The sequence below is a fragment of the Oreochromis aureus genome, linkage group 3, assembly GCF_013358895.1.
Source record: "Oreochromis aureus strain Israel breed Guangdong linkage group 3, ZZ_aureus, whole genome shotgun sequence".
Classification (NCBI taxonomy): Eukaryota; Metazoa; Chordata; class Actinopteri; order Cichliformes; family Cichlidae; genus Oreochromis; species Oreochromis aureus.
In genome coordinates, this window is record NC_052944.1 from 59974128 (window position 1) to 59990197 (window position 16070).

The 16070-nt window shown below is 39.9% G+C and overlaps 2 protein-coding genes and 1 long non-coding RNA gene across 3 annotated transcripts; all 3 read left to right on the plus strand.

Annotated features, from left to right (window-relative positions):
- Positions 1-473: 473 nt before the first annotated feature.
- LOC120437775 lies at positions 474-8919 on the plus strand. The gene is made up of 5 exons (XR_005611401.1): positions 474-578; positions 658-721; positions 1629-1705; positions 7759-8094; positions 8260-8919. It is a non-coding gene; the product is annotated as an uncharacterized LOC120437775 (long non-coding RNA).
- On the plus strand, positions 3490-6567 carry LOC120437774 (zinc finger BED domain-containing protein 4-like). The gene is made up of 3 exons (XM_039608329.1): positions 3490-3546; positions 4368-5767; positions 5861-6567. The coding sequence occupies exons 2-3, from the start codon at positions 4921-4923 to the stop codon at positions 6355-6357; spliced, it is 1344 nt and encodes a 447-aa protein (XP_039464263.1). The 5' UTR covers positions 3490-3546; positions 4368-4920; the 3' UTR covers positions 6358-6567.
- Positions 8920-14090: 5171 nt separating the features above from the next.
- On the plus strand, positions 14091-15975 carry LOC116318697 (myelin-oligodendrocyte glycoprotein-like). The gene is made up of 3 exons (XM_039609919.1): positions 14091-14180; positions 14896-15249; positions 15553-15975. Exons 1-3 carry the CDS (start codon positions 14135-14137, stop codon positions 15747-15749), a joined length of 597 nt encoding a protein of 198 aa, XP_039465853.1. The 5' UTR covers positions 14091-14134; the 3' UTR covers positions 15750-15975.
- The last annotated feature ends 95 nt before the right edge of the window (positions 15976-16070 follow it).

A 16070-nucleotide genomic window follows, 5' to 3' on the forward strand; every position in this document is an offset into this window, starting at 1 on the left:
CAGTGATGTACACTGTCTTATTGGTATATGTATGATTTCTATACATTTTAGATCAGATAAAAACTTTAGTTGTAAGATTCAGATAATTATTTATTAAAAGCGAGACATTTTAAATGACATTAAGAAAGAAAAGTATTTCTTTCATGATTAAAATCAGTTTCATGACTGAAGTAGCAACAGGAGAGGGAGGGGGAGAGAATGAGAGAAGAAGAGGCAGCTGTGCAGTGTAAAGATGCAGAATAAATCCAGCTTTGTGTCTTTTTTTCATCCTAGCTGAAGTACGGGACAAACTGTGTTCCTTCTCAGCTCAAAACGAAACGCGTAATATTTTCTCTGAATGCGGGACGATTCCATTTTTTACGGGATGGTTGGAAACTAATAATTAACTGTAATGGGGAAGGCTTTAGGACCCAGGGGACCCAATGGAGGGTATAAAAGAGGAAGTAGCAGCAGGTGCTCTTCATTCCCACTGACGAGTGGCTGTGAACAATGGTTGTGTGAGTAGGTGAAGAGCCTGAGAAGTTTTAATTGTCTGCTACACAAACAGTTGTTTTAAACCTCTACAGCAGAGGTTCGAGGTACAGGCTGTTTTTCTTTTAGTGCTTTTTTTTAATTTGTTGAAAGGTATTTGATGTGTATTGTATTTGATGTTTTTAGTAGTGATTTTAGAAGATCAGCCAAGATAAGCCAGGTGTGCAGCAATCACAGTTGTCTGCTGGAGGTATGTTAACTTAATATATTTGACATTAAAAAAAAAAGTATATTTATGCACTATAATCTAATTTATATTGTATTGCCTCCTGCAGGACAGGCTGCACATGTGAATTTGTCACTGTTTTTTCCTCCTTCTCTTTTTTTTATTGCGTTTTTCTCTTAAGTTGGTTTTAGAGTAGGGTCACCTTTTAAAACTGTTTTTATTTCCAATGGGCTGGTGCAATATTAGTCGGGCAATGTACAATCCCTGAGCTGGGCTCTTACCTTAGGGGAATTAGGTCTTTTAGAGGTGCTCCGTGTGGATTTGCAGTGAATAAGTTTTATTAAGAGTGATTTTAGTGCCACCGATTATTGCCTGAACTAAAACACTTAGTGCATGCGATAAGTGTTCTGTTGGGCTCGTATTTATTTGGGGTGGATTTTTCTTTTAAAGCAACGAGCATCTGGGACCACCGGGGTAGAGCAAGCCCCCAGGTGATAATTGCATTGCTCGCAGGTTGCACCAATAAGACTATATTGTGGTCGTTAGTGACCTTTTTCATTTTGCTGTTTTAGCCCTTTTGCAAACCCTTTGTGTTTTCTTTTAAAATAATAAATTTTAACGTATCTGACTGATATTGACCCCCTTGTCCCGTTTGTTCTGGGCTCGTTCCTGTAAGAGCTTTGGGCCTGAAAGTCTGCACGAATAGTATAGAGGCCCTTAGCGGTTACTCGGTGGCTTTTACTCGCTACATAACCTTATGAATAAAATATAGTAGAATAGAAAAGTCTTGTTTTTAATTATTATATCACCTTCTTTTGACTGTGACTATGTTGCAAGAGGAAAACTTGCTGTGATGATGCTCTTGCTCATGGTGTTTGAGAACTACTAACATCCTGGCATAACCACATCTTCCCTCTGTGACTCCTAACAGCTTTCAGCTGCCTTTCCTGCTCCACTGTCTCCATCCACTTATCCTCCTATCTTTGTCTCTAATTGTTGCATCTCCTGGTGAGTGAAAGCATGTTTTTATTTTCACTAACATTATTTAAAGTAAAGAGTCATTCATTAAACTCAAGTGTTTAATGATGAAACTGCAGATGCTGTTGACACTGCTGCAGATTGTGGGAAGGGTTTAGTTGCTTTTGTAATAGCATGTTCAGAGTTTTGTAAATGCAGTTGTGGGGCAATATCTGATCAGAAAACAAAAAGCAGTGCAGATAATTTGTGTGGAAACCTGTGATTTTCAGGCTTATGTTCAGCTCTCATACAGACTGATCACTGAAGTGTGTGCATAACAGGTTAAGGACTCCTAAGTGAAATAGTGATCATATTTAAGCAAAAAGTAATTATTATTATTATTATTATGAAGGCTACAAAGTCCTAGTGTCACCTGAATAAATACTGTAAGATGCTGATATTTCAGTCTTCATTGATGTGTTCCTTGAATTGCTGAATGTTGAGAATAAACATTTAAAGACTGAAAACATGTGCATGACATTCACAGAGATCCTGTTGAAGTCAGTCTTTCTAACTGTGGCCTGTAGGGAGACTGGGGATAGTTGTAACACTTCCAATTTCTCCAATCAGGGCTAAGTTTCAAATGATGTGATTCATCCTGTGCATGCCCAATTCAGTTCTGCTATCACATGTGAAAAATCAGCACAATTTGTCAAACAGACAATTTAACACACAAAAGTAATTTGTATGACAAAAAGTAAGTTTTTCTACTTTATTTCAATTTCTAATAGCATTATCTGCTTTGCAGTTAAACTCACAAATAACATAATTTAAGTTTGATATGTCTATGGGGATATATTCTGTGTAGGTCTTTAGTGCTAATTTTTTAGCCATTGGCTGTAATGTTAGCTAGTTCATGGCTATAGGAGTCTGGGTCAGTTGTAACAGCAACAGTCTGGGTCAGTTGTAACAATAATGCAGATGTTACAACTTACCACACTATTTAACTTAAACAAGTTGGGGCAACGACATCAGCAGAGGGAGGTTCACTGGTCGCCTTTGTATATGCGGTTAATGCCATTGGCAACACAATTCCTCCACTGTTTGTGTTCCCACACATACATTATGCAGACCACTGTGTCAGAGATGGACCAGTAGGAAGTAGTGGAAATAAATCAGGATGGGTGCAAGAAACAGGCTTCCTCATCTTTCTGAAGCACTTTGCAAACCACACCAAGATAAGCCATGATAAAAAGTAATGGAATTGCGATGCTGGTGCACAACTACATTTTTTTTTTTTTTTCCAGCTTCATTGTTATGTTCAAAAGTTGGTGCAAGAGTTGTAGGTTACAATGCCCACTGAGCCAATGAGGCCAAACTCAAGGAAGCAGAGGTGTGGACTCGAGTCACATGACTTGGACTCGAGTCAGACTCGAGTCATTAATTTTATGACTTTAGACTTGACTTGAAAAAAGGTTGTAAGACTTGTGACTTGACTTGGACTTTTACACCAGTGACTTGGGACTTGAATTGGACTTGAACCTGTTTACTTGAAAAGACTTGACATTTTACCCAAATCTAAAATTTAACATATTATATAAAAAGTGCGGACCATTAATTCACTTTATTCATTCATTCATTCTTACCACACTCCGTATGTATGTGAGCATGAGCTGTAGCACAGCCAATCAAATTAACCAGATTTGAAAAAAAACAAGAACAAAAACGCTCGAGCCAAAAATGCTCCCAAGAGTAATTTCTTTCGGGTACATAAACTACGAAGTAGTCAACAAAAAACGAAATGCAATATGCAAAACATGCAAGAAGAGAATCACAGACGGAGATGGAACAACTTCCAACTTTGTCCGACATTTGAAGTTGCATAAAGAACGGTAGGTGGTGCTTTTTTTTTTTTTTTTTTTTTTTTTTTTTTTTTTTTTTGCTACGATGAGACAGCTGACTTAGCTAACTTCATCTTATTAGCAAATGTTCTTCAGGCTACGTTGATGATACTGTTTGGCTTTAACAGGTATGATATGTTTGTCATGCTATTTTAAATCCGGTCCTACAGGCGCATCCAAGAATAACATGCAACTTGTTAGCTCAGAATTGTCGGTGAATGGTGAGCAGGGTCCGTTTCAGAAAGTGGGTTCTGTAGCTGTACTCAGTCTCTCTCTGTCTCCTCCCATCATTAACCCGTAGATTTAACCCAGTTTAGACTGACAAATATTTATTTTACCATCACATCACAATTCAAAATCACTGTGTTTAATTTGCAATTAGTGTATGGTCGTGTTTAACTTTTGCATGTCTGAGCCTGGGAAAAAATTTTTGGGTTAGAAAATCTGGCCCACCTTAGTGTGTAATTGAGTAGTCCTGCTATACATGGCCTTTTTCTTCTGTCATTTATGTCAGTACATCAAATAAAATACTTTGATCTTATATTATTAGCTGTTGTTTATTTGCGAAGGTCAGTTATTCTTAACAGGGATGCTAAACATTGCTTATTAGAACTGTATGCAGAGTTTTGAGAAGTGTTTTAATAAATAATTTTTATATTTTTTTTTTTTATATTTTTTATTGTCTGAAAACTATGAGGGTTTAAGTGTTAATATTTATTTAGGATTATTAGGATCAACTTAAAGTCAAATGCAATTCATGAATGGCTGTAATGGAATTTCTGACATGAGTCTAATATGCTTACCTCTATCAGATTTGAAGAATACCAGATGAAAAAGAGGATCACAAATGAACCTCAACAGCCTTCCATATCACAGTTTATGGACACTTGTGCCGGACAGTACAGCATGACTCATCCACAGCAGAAAGCTATCACAAATGCATTATTAAGTGACTTGATTATTGGTTGCAACCTGCCCCTTTCTATTGTGGAAAACAAGAATTTTCGGCACTTTCTGACGGTAGTTGACAGAAAATACAGCCCGGTATGTCGCAGAACAATTATATCAAAAACAGAACCTTGCTGCTGAGAAACGTTCAATGTTAAGAACTCAGTTGAGCGAGACTGATCATGTTTCAGTTACTGTGGACATTTGGTCGGACCGAAGGATGAGGGGTTTCCTTGGTATCACTGTGCACTGGATACAGAAAGAGACAGAGGATGCAGCTAAAATCCAAACTGCTGGCCTTTGACTGCTTCAAAGGATTACACACTGGTAAAAGAATCTGTGAGAAATTTGAAGCTATATGTGACGAATACAACATCAAAGATAAACTAGACTATTATTAGTGACAATACTGCCAATATGCGGAAAGCATTCACTGTGTGCTTCCCCACTGAGCAAGGTGAGGAACATGATGATGATGATGATGATGATGATGGTGATCATCTTGACGACCCAGAGCTCTGGCACGACTTAACCTTGGAAGATCAGGAAACAGTAGGTGCTGCTATGGCAAAGACACAGCGCCTGCAGTGTTTTGCGCACACACTTCAGCTGGTGGTGAGAGATGGTTTGTCAGAGACCAAAGTGGCATCTCCTTCACTTTCAAAGTTATCTAAGCTCGGCTTTCTACTCCACACAAGCACAACATTCAAAGATGTGTTTGAAGCTGAATTTGGTGAACAGAAAGCGATCCCTGCTGCTGTAATCACAAGATGGAATTCAACACTGAGACAAGTAAAGGCAGTTCTCCAGTGTGAACATCTAAAACTCTGTGCTGTTCTTGAAATGGCTGGACACAAGGAGTTATTATTCACAACACGAGAGTGGAACCTGTTGAAGGAGATGGTGGACATCTTGAAGCCTTTTGGAGAAGCAACAGATTTGACACAAGGTGAGAAAATAGTCACGATTAGTGCTGTTGTTCCATCTGTGCTGTCCCTCAATCACCACCTTGAGAAACTGAAGCCTCAAGTCCGTTTCCTGAATGGTCTGGTCAGGAGCCTCCAAGCATCTTTGAACAGAAGATTTCTTGGAATCTTTATCAGTGTGCGAATGGCTAGAGCAGAAGATGGGATCACTGCCCCCTTTTCAGATCCAGTGTACCTTAAAGCAGCTGCTTTGGATCCAGCGTTTTCTCTGTTGTGGGTGGAACACCATGTGTTGGGCAGTTGTGACATAAAGACAGAGGTGACACAAAAAGTTAAAGGTAAAGATTGAATATAGTTTATATTTTCTGTATTTTTTTTTTTTTGTCTAAAATTGTAATAAAGGCTCTTTTGCTGTTAATTTGTTTTGCCAGATCTGATCCTGCAAGATGCAGCAGATCCTGTAAAGTCAGAGCAACCTGTGACTCCTGGTGAGGAACATCAAGAGGACTCTGAAGATGGAGGACTCTTTGCTGCTTACTGTAAGAGGCAGAAGAAGGATGTGGGGAAGAGTCCAGCTCTACAGCTAAGTCACTACCTGGATATTGCTGATGGACAGAACGCCCTCTTGTTCTGGGCAATGAACATGCAGACTCTTCCTTCTCTGTTTCATGTGGCCACCAGAGTTTTGGCAGTGCCTGCATGTAGTGCTCCTGTGGAGCGGGTTTTCAGCTATGGTGGCATCATTCTACGGCCTCATCGTGCACAAATGACTGACAGACTTTTGGCCAATGTTTGGTTTTTTTTCCCTCTGTCACTCACACGGACACATACACACGTTCACACCTATTCACAGAGACTAGATGAGAGAGAGGACAAGCTAATCACACTGCACAAAATTTACTGCGATGGTTCATTGTTTTGTACATAAGGAAATCTCAGCACTTTGTTTCAACAGGAAGTTCTGCTTTTGCATTTTTTACTGAATGTTTATTCTGTAAATTTGTAATTTAGAGGAAGACTATTCTTGCAGCAAAGTTTAATTGAGCTGTACATTATAAAGGTGCAATTTCAGAATTAGTGCATATTTTGTAAGTTGTTTCATCAGGTGATGAGATAAATACAGATTTAAAAAAGAACACATGGTCTATTATTTACATCTAACATATAACTGCAACATTGTTTTCTTTTCTTTTTTTTTTTTTTTTTAAAAAGACTTGAAAGGACTTGAAATTCAAAGTTTTGGACTTGGGACTTGACTTGAAAGTTGTCTGTCTTGACTTACGACTTGACTCTGACTTGTTTGACTTTACTTGAGACTTGACTTGTGACTTGAGGATAAAGACTTGAGACTTGCAAAACAATGACTTGGTCCCACCTCTGCAAGGAAGACCAACCAAAATTAATGAAATATTCAGTTGCAGGAAATTTCATCATTTGTCTTTTTTGGGGGGTTGGAATATGTTCAAAAGCTAGAGACTGACTGACTATGTTACAACTAACCCAGACTATAGGGTTAATTGTAACATTTCACTCTTTGTGTTTCAGACCATACCATGCAATGGGTAATCGTGCTGCAGAGAAAATAGCTGCACTATTTAATAGCAGAGAAGTGTAAATACTTTGCATTAAATTTTCAATCCACTACCTTAAAAGAGCTCCAAGCTACAGACAAATGTCAAAAATGTTACAACTATCCCCCTGGCACATTACTGCCCTTTATCAAGTTGAAACAAGAAGCTGTAAACTTCAGCCTTGTAGGGAATTCTGATGTAGATGATCAGGTTCATACACATGGGTATAAATTTGATGCTCTGAATCCTTCATATTCCTTTTATTTGGCTAATGGTGTTTTTCACTCTGAAACTGTGATGCTTATGGGCTTAATGAAAAACTGAATCAGAACAGAATGAGGATCATCCGACATGCAAAGTAAAAGTGAGATCTAGTTTAAATGTTGTTTGCACTGCAGAATGTTTCAAGATGATGCAAAGGATGAAATAGTGTAGTAGAGCCAGAGGGAGAATATGCAGCCTGTTTACAACAGCCAAAACAGAAAAACATCTGAGCTCAAAACATTATATCACTGAACAGCTCAAATAAAGTAAACAGTTCAGTAAATATGGTACTGCAGCTTCTCACCTGTAGCATGTTAGTCCTGCTTCTTTTCAATCAGCTGGTCTAATGGTCAGTTTGTAGAACATCAGTGTACCAGATGCTTTACTCTCTCTGGTTTAGTTCAGCAGAGCTCAGGTATGTACCGCCTCACTGTGATTGGCTGCTGTGCTGAATGTTTCCTTTAATGTCTGTTCTGTGTCGTTTCCTCTTTTAGACCAGACAAACATCACAGCTGAGTCTGGGCAGAACATCTCGCTGCCATGTCGAGCTCCAACTAATAATAAGCAGATCTTGGCTGTTCAGTGGAGCAGAGCTGACCTGAAGCAAGAATATGTGCTTTTGTACAGAGATGAGGTTTTTGTTCCAGACAACCAGCATCCAGCTTTTGAGAACCGGGTGGATCTGCAGGACAGACAGATGAAGGATGGAGACGTGTCTTTGATTCTGAAGAATGTGACGATTAATGACACTGGAACATACGAGTGTCACGTCTTCAGGAGAGGAACAAACCACAGGATTAGAACCATCAGCCTGAGTGTTGTTCCTCCATGTGAGTCATTAAAGGGTAGATTTTGTGGTCAAAGGCTTTGATATTTATTAAGTTGTTTTTATGGTGCATTTTCTTTTACTTCATAATACACAGTAATAGTATGTGTCATCACCTGACTGACAGCTGACGTCTCACATCTGTCCAATCTGCATGTCCACCACACAGCAGATGGAGAGGAGGAGGGTGGAGTCAGCAGAGGACGCTTTGGACTGGTAGCTGCTCTGTCTGCTTTTGTTGTGATCATCACTGTGATAGTTGTGATCTCCAAGAAACAGAAGATGAAGAATACTCCCACTTCCTCCCCATCTTGAGGAACTAGCTTATATGGCTCTGGTCTGAAACAGACAACTGGGAACTTTTGTGTGAGAGCAGAAGAACAACCAGAGTCTGACATTAAAGTGATGAAGACCAGCAGAAGGCTGACATGTCGTCTTCAGCTCTTCCTCAGCAGAGGAAAGATTTCTTTATATTCCAGAGAAATTGTTCGCACTGCACCAAAACAATACTGGCACATCTTTTCTATGAAGGAGTTGGTCTCCACATATTAGACTTATCATCACTGCAATGTTTCTGTGAAAACCATTAACCTCCTAAGACCCGAACTCTTCCATGGCATGCATTTTTTATTTCTCTTTGATATTTGGGCTGATTGGGACCTAATGACCTAAGTTCATTGAAAGGTTGTAGGTCTATGTATGGAATGGCTGAAAACACACACACACACACACAGAATACAGATGCTGATGTTGTTCAGATATGCCTGCTTAAGACTGTCACGTGTATTTGTAATTGCATATTCATGAATAATTGCTTGCTGACAATAAAAAGGGCTTTAGCGAAGGAATCAGTCGAAGTTGGCTAAAGACAGGCGAAGGGATCTTTTCCTCGACCTTGGCTGGCTTCCCTTGCGAGCCACAAAACACCGAGAGCGCACTGCTGAGAGGAAATGCCCACACTTCTTAAGCTGCAGGCACGCTTTACAGCAGTGTCTACTGGGAGCATCAAGGAGGAGGTGGAGCTTATAGACTGCAACTCAAGAGGATTATAAATTGAATGACATAAACTTAAAGTCTAAAGTAATAAAACTGTCATGTGACAGCATTTGAAGACCAAAAATTAATGACAAATGTTTATATTCAATAACCATAATTAAAAAGCCATCATTCTATGGAAGGCTTCAAAGGAAGAATTTGCCTTATTTATCTTACATTAAAGTGCAACATGAAGAGAGCATCCAACCACCAAACATGGTTGAAACGATGACGTTATCTCAATGGTTGAACCTGGTTGCAGCACGACAGTAAGTTAAAGTTAATGTTGACGGTTCTTCCACACACAACAGAGGTCAGGTCTGACCGTCTCTTACAAAGTGAGAAATGAAGATCAGATCATTCATTTACCTTAATTATTATTTTTTAAACAATAACAATGAATATGGTTGTGAACAGATGTCTACATGGTGTCTTTTCCACATTCAGTGATTAGTGGAAACACTCACCCATGAGAACTTGCACTCAGAAAAATGTTTTCCGGGACATAATGGAGCATTTTGCACAGAGATAAAGATGTCATCAATAATAGTCTATTAGTGCATAATCACTGAGTGTGTGCAGGTCTGCTCACAGTCACACTGCACTATAAGAGCAAACACCTCCCTCTGCTGATCAGCTGTGTCGATTACACCAAAGTAGACTCAGAGCCTTACCTGAAGAGCTCGATTACTAATCTTGGGGTAAAAATCACCTCAGACGTCTGTCGAAGGTTAAGCCTTTTCTTTCCAGGCGTGATTTGGAAACTCTCATCCATGCTTGTATAACCTCTCGCTTGGATTACTGCAACTCCCTTATAACAGGGGTTGGCCAAAGCACCCTGTCACACCTGCAGCTGGTTCAAAACACTGCGCCACAGTTTTTAACTGGTAAAATAAAATTTAAGCATATTACCCTGGTTCTGGCCTGCTTACACTGGCTTCCAATTAAAATGTGAATATATTTTAAAACCTTTTTACTGATTTTTAAATCCTGAAATGGTCTGGCTCCTGTATATTTGTCTGATCTGCTCAAGCCCTATGCCCCCCCTCAATCACTCCGGTCAGCTGAGCAGCTGTTGCTCTCAGTCCCTAAATCACAGCTGAAGCTCAGAGGAGACCAAGCGTTCTCTATTGTGGGCCTGAAGCTTTGGAATGATCTTCCTCTCCACATCAGGCACTTCAGTGGTGGTTTTTAAATCCAGGTTAAAAATTAATTTTTATTTCCTGGCATTTGACTAATTGGCCAACTGAGACTGTTGTTTTATCATTATGTATTTATTGTCCTAAGACCCAAACTCTTTCACGGCATGCATTTTTAATTTCTCTTTGATATTTGAGCTGATTGGGACCTGATGAATGTAAAAACAAAGAATTATAGGATTTTTTTTTGCCTAATTTTTGTTTCTAAGAATAATGAGAGCCACATATGAGGATCTTCGTTTAAAATTTTGATAGAACAGTAGCAGTATAATGTCCTTGTAAGTGGATATCAGGCCCTTGTAGAGCAAAATTGAGTATTTTGGTCTAAATGACCCAAAATGTGATGTCCACATATGTGGACGCCAGGTCCTAGGAGGTTAAGGTTATGTACATGTCATGAAAGGCTGCACATGAAATCTCAGTTCAAAAATGGTTATTTCAAGAGTCTTGTTTATCGTCACCACCAACTTTTGTGTCACACTGTGCAACTTTGCAGGGACCTTTTATAAAACCACACCACAAACTTAATGTGTTTGTGAGATGAAGTTGTTGAGCTTGCAGGCCTCCAGCTCCTCCTGACTCTCCTGCAGTAATTACATCCAGCTGTACTGAGAATAGCTAAAAGGACTTATTTGCTCTATAACTGTGGATCGTTTTACCACCTCTGTCTTACTATTAAAAACCTTGGATAGTCTAAGGAGCTTCCAAAGAAAAGCGTCTGGACTTCTTTAAGTTGCTTGAAGACGTTTCACCTCTCATCCGAGAAGCTTCTTCAGTTCTAAGGTCAGAAAAGATCAGACACCAGCGAGGGAGGATAAGAAAGACAGATGCAACAACATTGTCATCCCCTATGTAGCCGGTGTATCAGAGAAACTCAGGAGAGTTTTCTCCAAGCATGACATCCCGGTGCATTTCAGACCCAGCAACACACTCAGACAAAAACTGGTTCACCCGAAAGACAAAACTCCTAAACACAAACTTAACAATGTGGTGTATGCTGTACAGTGCAGCGAGGAATGCCCAGACCTCTACATTGGAGAGACCAAACAGCCACTTCACAAGCGTATGGCACAACATAGAAGAGCCACCTCCACAGGACAAGACTCAGCAGTCCACCTGCATCTTAAGGATAAAGGTCACTCTTTCGAGGATGCCAATGTTCACATTTTGGACCGAGAGGACAGATGGTTTGAAAGAGGAGTGAAAGAAGCCATCTATGTCCACTGTGAGCGACCATCTTTGAACAGAGGCGGTGGTTTACGACACCAACTGTCTGCCATCTATAATCCAGTTTTGAGTTCCCTTCCCAGACGCCTTAACGCCCACTCACATCCTGGGCCATCTGACCTCAGGAAATCACATGATAGGGTGGGGCCAGGTTTCACAATGAGCTCACCCGAAACCCTGGCTGATTGGGACCCACACCCACTTTCACACCTTGGCTCAGGCGATTAGAGGATCATCAGGGGGTCCTTTGTCCCTCTTTGGGGGAAACTCCCACTGGGTTTAAATCTGGGACTCCCCACCATTTGACCTTAGAACTGAAGAAGCTTCTCGGATGAGAGGTGAAACGTCTTCAAGCAACTTAAAGAAGTCCAGACGCTTTTCTTTGGAAGCTCCTTAGACTACGATGACCTGGATGACTGAGAACCTTCACAGACAAAACCTTGGATACCGATTTGTGGTCTTCAGAGACTTCTTGTGGACATTGTGAGATATTGCTTGTAATTGTTATTTATTATATAATTTATTAAAGAAAAAAAATTGCAAGTTGTTTGCTTCTGTCTTACTTGCTGTTATTAATTAATTTTCAACTTTTTATGTTTTACAGTAAAGCAGAAACTTAAAGTAAATATCAAAATATGAATAACGTCCTGAATCAACAGTCTTATTACAACTATTTATCCTTCAGTCAAGTTACTCCAGTTACACAGATGTTCATGCAGTCACATATACAAATACACACCAACTTGGAAACCAGGATAATCTTGGAGCCAAAAATAATTCTGATTCTCTAATACAGTCAGATTCAACTCTCATGAATGCAGCTGTAAAATGGAGACACATTGAAAAACCTTGAAACAAAGGGTCACATGTCAGAAACAGCAGAGCATCAGATTAGGAAACTGTAACCTTCCTCGCTTCATCTCATAAAGTTGTAGAACACATTAGAAGCGCTACATTTTTTTAAAAAAAAAATTGTGTTTACATCAACAGTGTAGCTGCTGATGTTGGTAACAGCCTTACCAGGAGATGATGGCCTCACTCTGGTGTGAGTTTAACATTTTTTTTTTTTTACTTCTGTGGTTGCTGAAGGGGAATTTGAGATGATGTTGTTTCTCTTTCTGTCTCTTCTCTGTGTTTAAAAGGTTTCTATTCCCTGTAAACATCTTTCAGTGTAGGTGAAGCCTCTGCAGTATCTCACAGCTGTGGTCACAGATGGATTCTCTCAAGTTCCTCCTGATTTCATCCCTAATTTCTGCATCTGCATGTGAGTGAAACTGAATTTGTTTGTATTTTTATTCCCCCCCCCAAAAAAAAATTAAACTGATGAGTAAAAAGGGTTAAATAATGGTTAATAAGTATAATTCAGAGTGATCTGTTTAACATGTGAAATGTTAATTTTTGTGTATCATTTGGAGCAGCAAAGGTTGCGGCCAAATAACCCAGAATATGACTTCCTCTTTTCCTGAATCACGTTTTATTGAACTTGGGTGAAGAGTCTCGAGTTAATACACTGCAGTGTTTGATAATGAGATAATGGATGGTGTAGACTCTGGTGTAGATATTTAGCAAAATTTTGAAAAGTTGAATCATCAGAACAATGAGGAGGAAATGGCTGCTGGGACACTGGAGCGTCTCTGCTGGACTTACTGTCTGTGTCTGCAGGTGAGTTTGAACTAACATAAGAGGTTTGTTCATATTTATTAGATTTGTAAACTTGCTTGTAATTGGACCACGTGACCTTCAAGCTCTCACTGCAGATAAACAGTTAAGGAAACCATAATTTCCGCACAGACTCCCGAGCGGTTAAATATATATTTTCTTTTTTGTTTGATGACTCCATAAACCAAAAAAATCAGTCAGAGACGGTGTGAGGAGGTTAAAAACTTTCTGTGCATACTTTGTGCGTCTCTCTTTGCGCTCTCACATAAAAACAAGCCGTTTTGTTTTTGTTTTTTTCTTGTGCGCCTAACCGACCGTTTGAGCGCCTCCCACTTCACGTCATATAAAGTAAAACTTTTCAATGTACAATGATAAATGCGGCACTAGTTGTGCAAATGAGACTTGACACAGTATTTGGCTTCTATTATTTACATAGAATGTTAAGGGCAAGTTTGTCCTGAAGTAGACCACAGTTGTTTATCTAATCCAATACTGACAAAGTTAAGGAAGAACTTAACATGTCTGGGCACGAATAGCTCAGTAGGTAAAGTGGTTGCCCCATGATCAGAAGGTCCAGGGGTTTGAATCCACTGAACGGCTACCCTGAAGTACCCCTGAGCAAGGTACCTTACACACTGCTCCCTGGGCGCTGGCTTGGTGGCTGCTCACTGATTCACTGAATGGGTTAAATGTTAAGAGGAATTTCCCTACAGGGGATGTATGAAGTATACATTGAAATATGAGTCATTTATGTCATCTTTCCTACATGCTTTCTGCCTTGAAATTGCACAACACAACACCCAGCCTACCCGCACTTCCCCCCCTCTTTTATGCAAATGAAAGATGCTGGTAAGTGAAAGTGTGAAGAACACTTTCACTGCAGGTCAGGCTGCGAACACTTCACTTTCCAGCCTCCACTCACAGATGGAGTCCCTCATAATCTTCCTGTTCGTGATTTCTGGCTCTGTAGGTAAGTGAAAGAGAGTTTAAAAAATGTTTTGTGTTTTTTCTGTGTGATGTGTTTAACAGGTTAAATGTTCAATCCCTTGTTTTGTTTGCAGGTTGAGCTCCTCTGTCTCTTTATGTTCATTTTTCATTGACCTTGAATGAGAATCAGAGTTTATGTTCATTACAGCAGCATGGTTAATGATGTAACAGTTGATGTCAGATCCAGGGGTGGGGCAGAGGGGTTTTAAAGTCCCAGAGTCCACCTGAGTCTGGCTGCTGTAAGCTGCTTGTGTTTCGACTCGCAGCCACTTTGTGGTTTTTGTGTTCTTTGAATTGCTGCACGATGAGAACAGCAGCAGTCACTCGGGATCTGAAATGGACAGCAGGAGATGTTTAAAGTGTTTAACATTGTAAAATGTGCATTTTTTTTTTTACCTTGACCTTCTTTTTTTCCCCACTACAGCTCACTGTTAACAGTGAAAAAACAAAAAGTGACATCTTTCCGAGTCCCTTCCTCAAACCACTTCTGCTTGAAGTGTTAGGACTTCCTTTATATCACATAGCTCCATGTGTGTGTGTGTGTGTGTGTGCGCATTAGAGGAACTGCTGTTTAAGGCTCTTTGCTGTTGTCTTGATTTTTCAGCCACAAATTCTTATCAAGTGCCGTTAACAGTTAAAAATGTTTTAAAAATTTAAAAAGGAGTTACATTTAAAAAAGATGATTTTCTTCCCTTTAGCCCTGCAGCAGAATCTGCAGGCGAAGCTTGGAGATGATGTCACTCTCCAGTGTCAGATTTCCACAAATGAAAGAATCTCAGTGCTGAAGTGGAGCAGACCTGACCTGAACACAGACGGCTACGTCTACTTCTACAGGAACAAACGCTCCTATGAAAACTACCAACATCCATCTTTTCATGGAAGAGTGAAGCTGAGGGACCCGGAGATGAAGGATGGAGACGTTTCTCTGATCCTGAACAACGTCACGTTTAATGACACTGGGATGTATGAGTGTCACGTAGCAGTGAGGAACCCTGTGAGAAGTAAAAGAGTTCACACTGAGATCAGTCACTTCATCAACCTCACAGTCACAGGTGAGTTTGTGGAGCTCACACTCAGATCCCACATCATAAAAACCTCAAAACATAAAAGTGTGAGATTATAAACTAAAAATCTAAACCTGCTTACTGCTAGTATTTCTCTACAGAAACTGCATGATTATCTGTGACTTGGCAAATAGACAAACAAAAGCCAGTGAGCTAAAATTCATCCACAGCTTCTTCTGCTCAATTCTTTCAGTGTTAAGTGTGAAGGGGAAAAGGCATGCTGCTAACTCAGATGGTAAACATTAAACCACTGTTTGAAATATTCTCTGACAGCTGATGTTCTCTCTGCAGGTGAAACAGATGAAAAGTTGTTGCAGCAGAGACTCGTGGAAAGTGAAGCTGGAAAAGTGCAGGATGTAACTCCGACTGTTAAGATGATTGTTTGTTATGTTGCGGTTATTGTTGTTGGTTTTCTGACATTATTCATATTTAAAAGATATCAGTTAAAAGGACTAAATATTACAGTCCCTGATAATGCATTACTTTAAATGGAGAGACTCTTGAGGGACGGCTGCTATGAGGAAAGGCAGCCCAGAAACTTTGCAAGCAGCACATGTCGTTGTTGCCTCAACTTTTGGTCTTTTACCCAGGCTAATCTGCCATTTTCCTTCTTTGGTTAGGTTTAGGGATTAGAGATCGATCTAGATATCATATTATGATTTGGGACACATCATCAGTAGTGGACCCTGGATTCATCAGGTGTTTCGGCCATTATCATTAGACACCCTCATCAAGGAGGCCCTGCCAGGGTTGATCAGACCCTGGAGTCACTGGTTTATGTTAAATTGTTACTTCTCTTCTTCTTTCTT

Coding starts and splice junctions, on each gene's coding strand:
- LOC120437774 (XM_039608329.1), top strand. CDS start 4,921: ATGCGGAAAGCATTCACTGTGTGCTTCCCCACTGAGCAAGGTGAGGAA. Junction 5,768..5,860: donor GGTGACACAAAAAGTTAAAG/GTAAAGATTGAA, acceptor TTGTTTTGCCAG/ATCTGATCCTGCAAGATGCA.
- LOC116318697 (XM_039609919.1), top strand. CDS start 14,135: ATGGAGTCCCTCATAATCTTCCTGTTCGTGATTTCTGGCTCTGTAG. Junction 14,181..14,895: donor CGTGATTTCTGGCTCTGTAG/GTAAGTGAAAGA, acceptor TCTTCCCTTTAG/CCCTGCAGCAGAATCTGCAG. Junction 15,250..15,552: donor CATCAACCTCACAGTCACAG/GTGAGTTTGTGG, acceptor TTCTCTCTGCAG/GTGAAACAGATGAAAAGTTG.